This window comes from Ctenocephalides felis, unplaced genomic scaffold, assembly GCF_003426905.1.
Source record: "Ctenocephalides felis isolate EL2017-DRISC unplaced genomic scaffold, ASM342690v1 CF-g0.4_SCAFFOLD_03572, whole genome shotgun sequence".
Lineage (NCBI taxonomy): Eukaryota > Metazoa > Arthropoda > Insecta > Siphonaptera > Pulicidae > Ctenocephalides > Ctenocephalides felis.
In genome coordinates, this window is record NW_020539726.1 from 10,110,511 (window position 1) to 10,122,275 (window position 11,765).

Consider the following 11,765-nt stretch of genomic DNA (forward strand, 5'->3'; position numbering starts at 1 on the left):
TTTTACCGCTCATATCATTATGATCAATCGTTACTTTTCAAAACTATATATTTTTTTGTAATGACCAAACACAAATTCTGTGTTTACTTAACAGTGATGAATGTATTTTTAGTGACAAATGTGCTTTCTCGGCTCCACTTCTTATTGACTATAATATAATATAAATTTGGACTGAATTCACATGATTAAATGTTATTTTGAAAAGACTGAATCTATACTATGTTGTGTCAAGTCATTCAAGGCTCAATAGCAATAGACTTTCACATGCTATTTCTATAATGAGTAGTTTTCAAGCAATTTTTTTGAATAACACTAGTAACCTATATTCTCAATTGATCTGTCATTCCTTTTCCCTAAGATTGCAGTATTAATCATATATTTTTTAAGATATCGATATAGATACGAACTTATCACAAATGTTAATCACAACAATTTTAGAGTATATGGTTGAAGGCTTTATTCGAATTATCAAGACTTCATTTTGTTATAAATATTATTAATAAGTGTAGTATTATTGTAAAGAGAATAAAAAATAAAAATATTGTTTTCATTACAATTGTTATTAATTTAATTTAAAAGAAAATTTCAGATAATGCTACGAAAAATAAATCTTATTTGAGTATACGGATTATATCTATATGATATAGCTGGTTTCTAATTTATTTCCGATGTGAGGGCTTAATTAATTTTTCAAACAGTGTCTCCATAGTATGATTTCACTTTAATTTGATATTCATTCTAAATGAATACAGAAGTAAATGTAATTGTGAATATATTTTAACATCTATTCAATTAAATTGCTATTGGTTAATCGAATTACCATAAATTCTATAAAATAACTATTTGTATCCACTTAACATCGCTTTTTAACTAAACTTGAGCATTCACATCAGAATACATAATAAATAGTTTAAATCGTACCAAAAAATAAAGATTTACCAAAAATCTTTAATTTTCTTGTTTAATGCTACGCCTTCCAAGATTTATATATATATATATATATATATATATATATATTGATATTTTAATTTATTAATATAAATGGTGACAAAGAAAGCTTGACATTTATGTTCATATATGTCACATCTGATTTCAAAGCTCGATACTTAAATTGGCTAAATTATTTTTAGATATTTTCTAACACTTCCAATAGAATCATGAAAATGTAATTAGTCGATTCTAGATTGATGTAATATCCTGTGCTTAATTTTACTATTTAACAAGTCATTATCAGTTACTTTAATATGTAAAGGTGGTAATAATGCTCCAGCAACGCTGCGACTTTCTGCATTAAGAAAGTTAAATGTAGTGCATGCAACATCAGTAGGTAAAACTTCAACATTAATTCTTTTTGGTCGTAAAATTTCCATAATCCTCTGCCTTAACTTGGGATTAACACTTTCTTGTTCTATACCAATAACAAGAACATCCAATTTTGGATCTAAGGTATAAAATAAAGATAATGAAGCCTCATTTATGTCTTCACTATTTCCTACATTCCATGATAGAACAGTCCTGGAAATATAAATTTAGTTGTAGCATAAAATGTAAATTTAATTATTAAAGAACTGTGAAAGGGAACATTGAACAGAATATGAGCATATATAGTTATACATATATGAATATTTTATGTAAAATCGATAAACAATATACGAGAACACTAATTGAACTGATTATTAAGAAAAAGATAAAAACATTAAATTTGAATAATATTACTATTAGCAAACAAATTAATTCAAAGGTCTAATGATTAGTTTTTTTATATTCATCATATTATGCTATTAAAATAAAAGAAATCAGATTCTCTGCTATAGTATTATAAAAAAATACCTGGGAAATATCGCTACAGGACCCATTACTGAAACACCATTGTTCAGGGAAAAACCAACCTAAAATTAAGAAAACAGCAATAATTTGAAAAGTATATGTTGTTCAATGAGCTCACGTCAGTAAAAGAATTATGGAATTCATCATCAGAGAATAAGAGTCTACTTTGAAAATAAATGTGTAACTTATAACATTTATAAGTTATCTTATATACAAGAATATAAATGTTGTTTTTCAAATATAACAACCCTCTTTCCTCTGTAAGGAGTATTAAATGTAGTAATTCATATTTATTATTTTCATCAATTATAATTACTTATTATTATATTATATTATAATTACTTATAATAAGAATTATTAACAGATTAAAAAAAAAGTTAATATATTAATTAAAAAAGTGGGTTCTACAAATCTTGTGGACACCAAAATCTCAGATAATTAAATAAAAACTTAAAATATTATATATATAAAGTGCATATAAGTAGAAAATAAAATCCAAAGATATTTTCTATAATGTATTACCATTTTGTATGTATGTAATAGAAGTACCATATGAAGTTTCTTCTATTATTAATTTCTGCATTAAGATACTTCCTAATGTGGAAATAGAATGAGTTATACTTTTTGATGTGAATATAAAAAAGTAGAGGTAGGAATTGATTTTTAGTCAACTCGTATTATTCATTGGTCTGTTATCTTTGTGAACATTGCTTTAGAGTCAATTCACAGTTAACAGAAACTTTTTTTTTCGATTTATGAGAGAAAAGATATCTATATCTAAAACATTTACCATGGAATAGCTTATAGTAACTGAAGTAAGTTAAAACTTATCATTTCCAAGCCAAATTTGTCTTTAGGGTTAATAACGTTTCAGTTCTAGGTACTGAGAAATCAACATTAAAATCTCGAGTGTATTAACAAAAGATTTCCAACCGAGCATCCTGAATTTCGTTATGTCTAACAGAATTTCACAATCAAATCAAATATTCTTAGGTAGTTAGTTACAAATTAGTTATTAAATAAATTAATGACAATTGAATCAAATGGGGAATCAAATTGCACTTATTCTGATGACTTTACTTGACTTCTTACAAAATTGATTAAAAGCACCTGTTCTCCTCTAGTAGATCAAATTAAATATTTATAAACAAAAAGAATTAATTGACATATAACAGTTCTCCTGGTAATTCTATTGATAAATGAAAACTTTACTACTTCTACTCTGGTGCACTATATGATAACAAAACATTTAACAATACTTTTTTCAATTCGAATTAAAAATATAACATCAAAAGATCTTAATTGTTAGGCCTTGACATAAAACGAATTGTTATGTCTAAATATACAGATAAATTAATCAATCGAACACAGCTTACTATTTAAAATGTAGTAATATTCCAAATATTACTATATGGTAACGAGTCATTTAACACTACTTTTTTCAATTCAAAATGAAAGTGTAACATCAAATAGACTTAATTATTTGACCTTTAATAATCACATAAAATGAATTGTCATTTCAAATTATACAGATAAATATAAATAATCTTCAAATGACGGTTATAAATATAGTGTTTTATAGTTTTTATCAAGTGATTTATATTAGTAATTTTTATTTAGAGTTGAATATTTTGTTTTGTTCTCTTTATTTAGTGTTATGTATTTTATTATAAGATGTTTACGAACTCTAAAATACTATATCTTTTTTTGTTTATATTTAGCATATGATGTGCACATTATAAAATGTAAATATTTTGTAATATAGCCATAGATATAAATAGATTCGTAAATAAATCAATCAAACACAGCAAATTCCAAATTGGTGCAATATAACTATGAGAACCAGTATAACACATAAAAAATTGTCTTTTCTAAATGTAAAAATAAATCAATCAATCGAACACAGCAAATACCAAATTGGTGCAAAATTGCTATATGATAACGAAAGGTTTAACACTACTGAATCAAAGGTCCTAATATTAGGCCTTCAATGAACACATAGAACAAAATTGTCATTTCTAAATATAAATTGAGACAGATAGTAAAATTAATCAATCATACACAGCAAATTCCAAATTTCACTTCTTCAACATAATTGTTGAAGTTAATACAAAAAATAATTAAATGATACTCACTTGACTATATGAATTAATCATCAGGCCCATTTCGGCATCTTGATTTAATAAACGCAAAACAGTTTTACCTTCGCCATCGTATGCACCTCTTCGCATCGTATAACTTCGTTTTGTTTGTTGAAAACTAGAAATATAAATTTTAATCTTTAGTAAAACATCAATCAAAATAAGTATAATTATAGTATAATTTACCTTGTATTTTTTATTAACTTATTTGTATTAGAATAAATATATTTAAACCTATTAATCATTTTGCCAAACGTATTTGTAATTGTGATGATATTAAAATACTCTCATTATTTCATGCAAATTGTAAAATTAGGTAACGACGAACGTTCAGGTGACATTAAGAGGTTATGTACAACAGCCATTGTTCAACACACTTTGACAGGTGGAAAACATGTGAACAAATTTTCTAGAATTTTGAAATTCTTTAAAGGCTCCATGTAGATTTAAAACCATTTAAAACCTAGATAACATTAGAATATGATATATTCAATATGATTTAAATTGATTAAGCAATGCATCGAATTGTATAATTATTTATTGCAACAGCAATATTCATAATAATTTTCTAAAGTAATTGTTATTTGCATAGTTTTCGCATCGAATCATATGTCTTCATGAATACATCGTATTCTAATATTGTCTAGACTTATATTGTTTAGGATCATTACCCTAGACCAGGGCTTCTTAAACCATGGGTTTGACCCGAAATGGGATAATTCTGGGGTCGCAAGGGTTTTCAGTGTCAAATATTTATGACATCACGTCCACACGTCTAGGTTTTTGTATGTTTTACAACAAATATGCATCTGTATATGTATATTGTTGCCAAGTTAATAAATCATCTAAAAATATATATATTTTTTTTTATTTGTGGAGTCGTCAAGAAACTTGCAATCATAAATGGGATCGCAAAGGACAAAAGTTTAAGAAGGACAAAAGTTTAAGAAGCCCTGCCTTAATATTAGAAAATGATATATTCATATAATTATTTAATGATTATTTATATAATTTTTATATATATTCATGATCATTACTCTCTTCTTTATATATGAAAATACCAACACAATATGATTTGCAATTGAAAAAATGCTAATGCTAATGATGTTTATATATATATATATATATATATATATATATATATATATATATTTGCCTTTTTGTATTATAAACCTATAGCAAAAAACCGAAAGGGAGATATTTGACAACCTAATATATATATATATATATATATATATATATATATATATATATATATATATATATATATATATGCACAAAATGGATTTTATAATTTTTGTTTCTTTCGTTTTCGAACTGATATGGAGTAAATATGAGAACCGATTTTTGGTACAGTTTTTTAATTTTAACGCACAACACCACTGCCTACACAATATGAGAATATAATATATTCATATTTATAAATAATATTTTATATTTATACTTACAAATGATAAAACCATTATACTTAATATCTTCTTACAAATAGCATTTAGCTTTATAAGTGCTAAGTATATACATATTAAATGTTTAATTAAGTGCAATCCAGGCTTTATTGCATCAAAAATATTTCTACCACTTGCTACCGTCACTGCTTATGTTCCACAAGAATCCCTGAAATAAATCTTTTCTTAAAAAAAAAATAATAATTTGTTTATAAACAATTTATTATGTTCAGTTTGTCACATTTTGCAGTATGAAAAATATTTGACTAGATTAGTGATACATGGTAGTACACTAATAATATTTATGATGTATGTGGTACATTATTATCCATTGTAGGCCCCTGTATTCAAGAAAATCTGCAATATGTGCAGGGCGCAAAAATCATCAGGATAATGCCTACTTAAAACCAATTTTATCTGCTCCACCACTTGTGAGAAATCTTCAATGTATTACATCACAAATGTAATAAGATATGCTTTATGTCCTTGCGCTTTTTAATTTGCTTTATAAAGACATTAAGTTAATTACTGTATTCCATTATCCTCATCTTCTAGAATTTGTAAAATGAATTTGTTTACAAATTATTCTGTATTGTAACCACCCAAGACTTCCATTCACTTTCAAATCTCAGACAGTAAAATAGAAAAAATCTTTCTGCTCACCTCTGTTATCATTTGGGTCCTGTTATAATATATATTTCAAGATTTCAAAATAATTCACTATTATTTGAAATGAAATAAAGTAGATCAATTAACGTTTGTATTTCTGTGTGCGCGTACATGCAAATTAAGCGCAGCTCTTTGTCTAAAACATTGCTCACAAAACGGGCACTTAAATGGTTTTTCTCTAGTATGTACTCTTACGTGTGTATTCAGATTGTATTTAGTTTGGAATGCTTTCGCACAAAACTGGCATTTCCAAGGCCTCATTCCCGCATGAACATTCATGTGCTTATCTAAGTAACGTTTTGCAATAAACCGTTTATCACATAATGTACATTGCAGAGGCTTAACATCTAGATGTGTTTTAAGATGTATGTTTAAATGATTTGAGCGACTGAAGGCAGCTCCACATTTCTCACATTTGTATTGTTTTAGTTTGGGCTTTTCAGCATCTCTATGAGCTTTCATATGGGAATGAATGCGTTTCACTAATGCACCGCAAAGATAACACATACTTATTGGGGAATTATGTTTATTAATATTATTTGCTGATTCTTGATTTTCTTTTAATTGGGGTACTTTGGAAATATCTTTTTGACTACTTGTTTTGATGGATTCTTGTTCATTTTCTATTTGGGATACCATTTTGGAAAAAGAAATAGACTCATCTTTACCTTTTTCAGAATCTTCATCATTAGATGTTATTGGCACTTCTTGAATAACTTGATTTGGTTGCCTTGGTTTTTCATCAAGGTTTTGTTCTAATATCAATTTTTGACGAAATTGACAATTTACATATTCACACTGTTGTTGAAAAGCGTAGTACATTAAAAGTTTGTAATGACATTCTTGACAAATCTTAAAGGGTAATCTATCATTTTCATCAATTTCAATATTTATACATTTTTGTATTATTACTCCTAACGTTACACCGTTTTCAACATATTGTTTACTAAATATTTCCAATGCTTTCTCGTAATGAGGTTGAGAACACAATCGGCACAAATCATCAAACATTTTCACACAATTTAATTTCCATGTATTATATATTAAAGCAAAAAGTCAAAGATATGTTTTAGACATTGTTTTAATGACAGACAACTTTTAAACGAATGTTAAAAAATATGTAAACCTAGTTTAATTGACAATACAAAATGATAGTTCCATCTATTGGTAGAAAAACACAACTTTCGGTTTGTAATAAATTAATAACTTTAACTTTCAACTTTAAATTTAACTTTCTAATGGATTAGAAACATTAAAATGTATATAACTAGTGGCATCGTGCCTTAAGGCAAATTGCTGAAACTTCCCGTACCGTAATTAAAAATCTTGGTACGGAACCCAAAAAAAAATTACACAAAATGTGTACACATTATTAAAATTTCTATAAAATATCTGAGGATTTGATGTGCACATGTCCAATAATCATTTTTGACCGCTAAACGACATTTTTTTAACTTATTTTTATTGAGAGTTCATAACCGCTGGACCTGCCTTCCCAAAAATTTAATCATTTCTTCACCTTATCGATACAAGTAAAATGCTCTTTGAATTATTAAAATCCGTTCTTTTGAAAACTGAGTTACCATTTTTGGCACTTTTTGCCCCGTATCTTCGGAACGGCTAGACCTGCCTTTGCCAAAAATTAATCCGCACGTCTGCTTCTAAATACGAATCGAATGTTTTTTTAATTATTCAAATCGGTTGATCGGTGTAACCGAAATCGTCGATGAAAGTTTGTATCTGCACACATACACATCCATTTTTTCTAAAAGTTAAAAATAATGTTATGTTTATAAGAAAAACAATTTGAAAAAATGTGCAGAGAACATTGGCATAGCCAAATGCAATTTGATAACTGAAATTCGTTTGAAACTAAAAATCTAAAATATTTATTTAACATAGATTTTAAAACAGTTAAAGTTGCATCAACAAGAAAACATATTGCCAATGAGATTTTACTCATTTTTAACTCACTTTTTGCCTTAAGTTAAAAAAATGTAATTTTGAATAAATTTTTAACTCGCTCAACATCAATAGACAAACCCCGTAAGTGTAATAACAATTTGATTCTGGCATTTGAAAATCTAGATGATAATTCAAGTTGAAACATGGTCAATTTATTTTCTTAGTATGATATATTTCATAAAAAAAAGAACTGATAAAATAGTATTGACCAAATTTCACAATTTATTAATAGAGTATGTATATTATTAAACTTTATGCAACCACATTTTACTAATTAATTTTTTTTTTATACTATAATTTAAGCATTAAAGAATTATGATATTTAGTAGAGATAAATTGAATAAAAAATGAATTGTGCTAGTTTCTATATACTCGTTCATTAAAATTTGTTATTTATATACATTTTGCAATACTCGTAATAAAAAGAGCATAGATATAAACAGTAAAGTTTCTTCAGAATGATCGCTTTGTGAAAAAGTAACTTATCACAATTGTGTTATAAAACAGTAAATAGAAAATGTAGAGTAATTGTAAGATTCTATTTACTTTAAATTTTCAATTTTCTTACCTTAATATGATACCATTAACATTTAAGAATATGTCCCCAATGTCGAACAAAAAAATCAAAATCTTAAATACCATTATTATATTAATATAATGCTGGTATAGTATTAAATACAATATTGTTGTCAAATCCTTTGACGAAGGTGATACAAATACAAAATATAACTTACTTTTAAATATTGTAATCCAATGACACTGCTTCTAACGACAGTTAGAAGGATCGTTCTGCTCATAACGACAGTTCGACAAAATCAAAATAAGATAAATACGACAACAACCAGACTACACATAAAAAGTAAGTGAAACTGCCTGTACGGGGGTCATTCAACAAGTACTTAGCCTCACCAAAAAGTTTCAGTCCTCGAGAAAATATATTGAAAAAGTTGGAGCAAGATAAATATGACAACAACCAGACTGCACATGAAAAGTGAAACTGCCTGTACGAGGGTCATTCAACAAGTACTAAGCCTCACCAAAAAGTTTCAGTCCTCGAGAAAACATATTGAAAAAGTTGGAGCATCGCTGGACCAAATGTATCAAGCTTGAAGGAGATTATGTTAAAAATTAAGTTGCCACTCCTCTGTGGCTGTCTCGTTCTCATTTGTAGGCTAGGCACTTGATGAATGACTCTCGTATTAGACACCTGAAAAAGCAATACAAAACAAAATTTTAGAAACATTTACTTTATTATGTTTCCTTTATTACAAGTATATGTTCAGGCTATAGAGCTTGCATTAGATGCGATCCTGGGCCACAAATCTGCGCATTCCTTTGCTACTGGACCTGTGATAGCGGAGCCTTTCATTTCACCTTTGTTGTTTACTATGACCCCAGCATTATCTTCGAAATATATGAAGACACCATCACGCCTTCTGAATGGTTTTCGCTGGCGAATGACTACTGCTGGCATAACCTTCTTTCTAAGTTCTGGTTTACCTTTCTTTACAGTAGCAACAATCATGTCACCAGATCCTGCTGCAGGTAATCTGTTCAAACGTCCTCCAATTCCATGGACAGCAATTACGTACAAGTTCTTGGCCCCAGTGTTATCGGCACAATTAATAACAGCTCCGACAGGCAGACCCAAGGAGATGCGGAATTTAGCTCCGGCTGAACCACCACGTCCTCTTTTAGACATTTTTAATATTTATATGTGCAAGCACAAACTTATTTTAATGTGTACAGAATCTAATCAATTCTGTAAGAGGATACTATCATTAAATATTGACAACACGTTCTACTTCGGTGAAACACGTTTTCGAAAGGATGATCTCAAGCGGCCATGTTGTATTGCAAGATTTAGTAGTGTTGCCGCATATAGAATTATGTTGGTCACGGCGACTTACATGAAGTTAGGCAAGCGAGGGAATATTTAAAATAAATTTGTGTTTTGCTCTGCTACTTTGTCACCTTAATATATTATAGGGAAATAATATAATAACATTTAAACTTATATAACTTAATATATACATAACATATTTTTAATATAGCACAATGATATATAAAATTTATCATCAAAAATGACAAATTATCACATACTATAACTACTTTTAACAGAAAAAAACCGACAGTGTACTCTATATAGTCTAAACTTATCTTATTATGATAAAACTTAATTTATATTTATTATCAACTTTTGTATTTATATAATACGTTTTTTACATTACTAAATGATGACACACATTAAGCGTCAAAACGTTTAATGGAATAAAAAAAATCTATTTAATCTTTTTTTAATTTGACGATTGGGCTGCAAAAAAATATTAAATTAAATATATATTATATATATATATATATATATATATATATATATATATATATAAATGAATAGCAAAATGTGTTGGTAAGCGCGTAACTCAACAACGCCTGGACCAATTTGGCCAATTCTTTTTTTTAAATGTTCGTTAAAGTCCCAGGATGGTTCTTACGAGGAGAAAAAATCGAATAATTGCCGGGAAAAGCCTAAAAACAGCCCCTTTCTTTTCCACATACAAACGTTTTCTAACTAAAACGTAGAATCAATTTGAGTTTTAATTGTTTTATAATGCGTAAATAAATAAGGTGAATTAGAGAGTTTATAAAGGTAAACTGGTGGACGGGAAAAATGGTAGGAAGAAAAACTGGTAGATAGACAAATATGTAAACAAAATAGTAGATTGACAAACGGGTTCATAGGTAAATTAGTAGACAAATTGTTGAATAGGTAAATTGTTGAACAGATAGTAGTAACGATAAACTAAATGTAACAAATACACATCTTTGTTCAACTTTTTAATTTTGAATTAAATCACATCAAAGCGTGAACGGGTACAGCTAGTATATATATATATATATATATATATATATATATACATGGTCTGTTCAAAAAGTACCCGGAATTACTAATAATTAAATTTCGCGGGTCTGGAGTGTCTGATTGTCAAAATTTTTTTTTTATTGTGTTGGTATACATGCCCCTAAAGTATGATGAAATTTTCAGCTATATTCACTGTTTACTTTGTCTGTGGTAGTCGCTAAGGTTCGACGTGTTTTTCTGAACTCGGCGATTTTTACAATGGAAGAATTGAAAAAGTCAAAGAATTTGTATTAAATTTTGCGTAAAAAATGAAATAAAGTGTTGCAAAGTGCAAAAATTCACCAGATATGGCTCCGTGTGACTTTTTCCTATTCCCAAAGTTGAAGAGACCCATGAAAGGACGGCGGTTTTCCTCGATTGAAGAAAATCGCCGAGAGTGCTCAAGGACATATCAAAAAGTGAATATCAAGGGTGCTTCGAAAATTGGAAAAAACGCTGGCATAAGTGTATTATATCTGGGGGGGGACTACTTTGAAGGGGACCACATTAATGTAGACGAATAAATAAATATTTTTTTGCAAAAACGAAAATTCCGGGTACTTTTTGAACAGACCTCGTATATATATTATGTTTTATTATATCGAGAGCAGTGAAACAATTTTACAAGTAAGCTAGTGGCATGTTGCATTCCTATTTTGTACGACCAAAATGTTCACTCATGAATAAAATTGGTAACTAAAAATATAGATATAGTACACCCTGAGCTACAACTTGTAATTTTGAACAAACAACGTAATAGTACATATTTAATAGAGAGATATAGAAATTTTAAATAAAAAAATAATTATTTACATTTCA

The 11,765-nt window shown here is 27.9% G+C and overlaps 3 protein-coding genes across 3 annotated transcripts; all 3 read right to left on the reverse strand.

Annotated features, from left to right (window-relative positions):
• Window positions 1-1,087: 1,087 nt before the first annotated feature.
• LOC113387964 (NADH dehydrogenase [ubiquinone] 1 alpha subcomplex assembly factor 3-like) lies at window positions 1,088-4,296 on the reverse strand. The gene is made up of 4 exons (XM_026625373.1): window positions 4,155-4,296; window positions 3,963-4,086; window positions 1,831-1,889; window positions 1,088-1,515 (listed from the first exon to the last, which is right to left on the reverse strand). The coding sequence occupies exons 1-4, from the start codon at window positions 4,211-4,213 to the stop codon at window positions 1,170-1,172; spliced, it is 588 nt and encodes a 195-aa protein (XP_026481158.1). The 5' UTR covers window positions 4,214-4,296; the 3' UTR covers window positions 1,088-1,169.
• A 1,266-nt stretch (window positions 4,297-5,562) lies between these two features.
• Window positions 5,563-7,093, reverse strand: LOC113388055 (zinc finger protein 383-like). Its single transcript, XM_026625466.1, has 2 exons — window positions 6,077-7,093; window positions 5,563-5,582 (listed from the first exon to the last, which is right to left on the reverse strand). The coding sequence occupies exon 1, from the start codon at window positions 7,091-7,093 to the stop codon at window positions 6,161-6,163; it is 933 nt and encodes a 310-aa protein (XP_026481251.1). The 3' UTR covers window positions 5,563-5,582; window positions 6,077-6,160.
• A 2,185-nt stretch (window positions 7,094-9,278) lies between these two features.
• LOC113387686 (60S ribosomal protein L23) lies at window positions 9,279-9,885 on the reverse strand. Its single transcript, XM_026625048.1, has one exon. The coding sequence runs from the start codon at window positions 9,747-9,749 to the stop codon at window positions 9,327-9,329; it is 423 nt and encodes a 140-aa protein (XP_026480833.1). The 5' UTR covers window positions 9,750-9,885; the 3' UTR covers window positions 9,279-9,326.
• Between the last annotated feature and the right edge of the window lie 1,880 nt (window positions 9,886-11,765).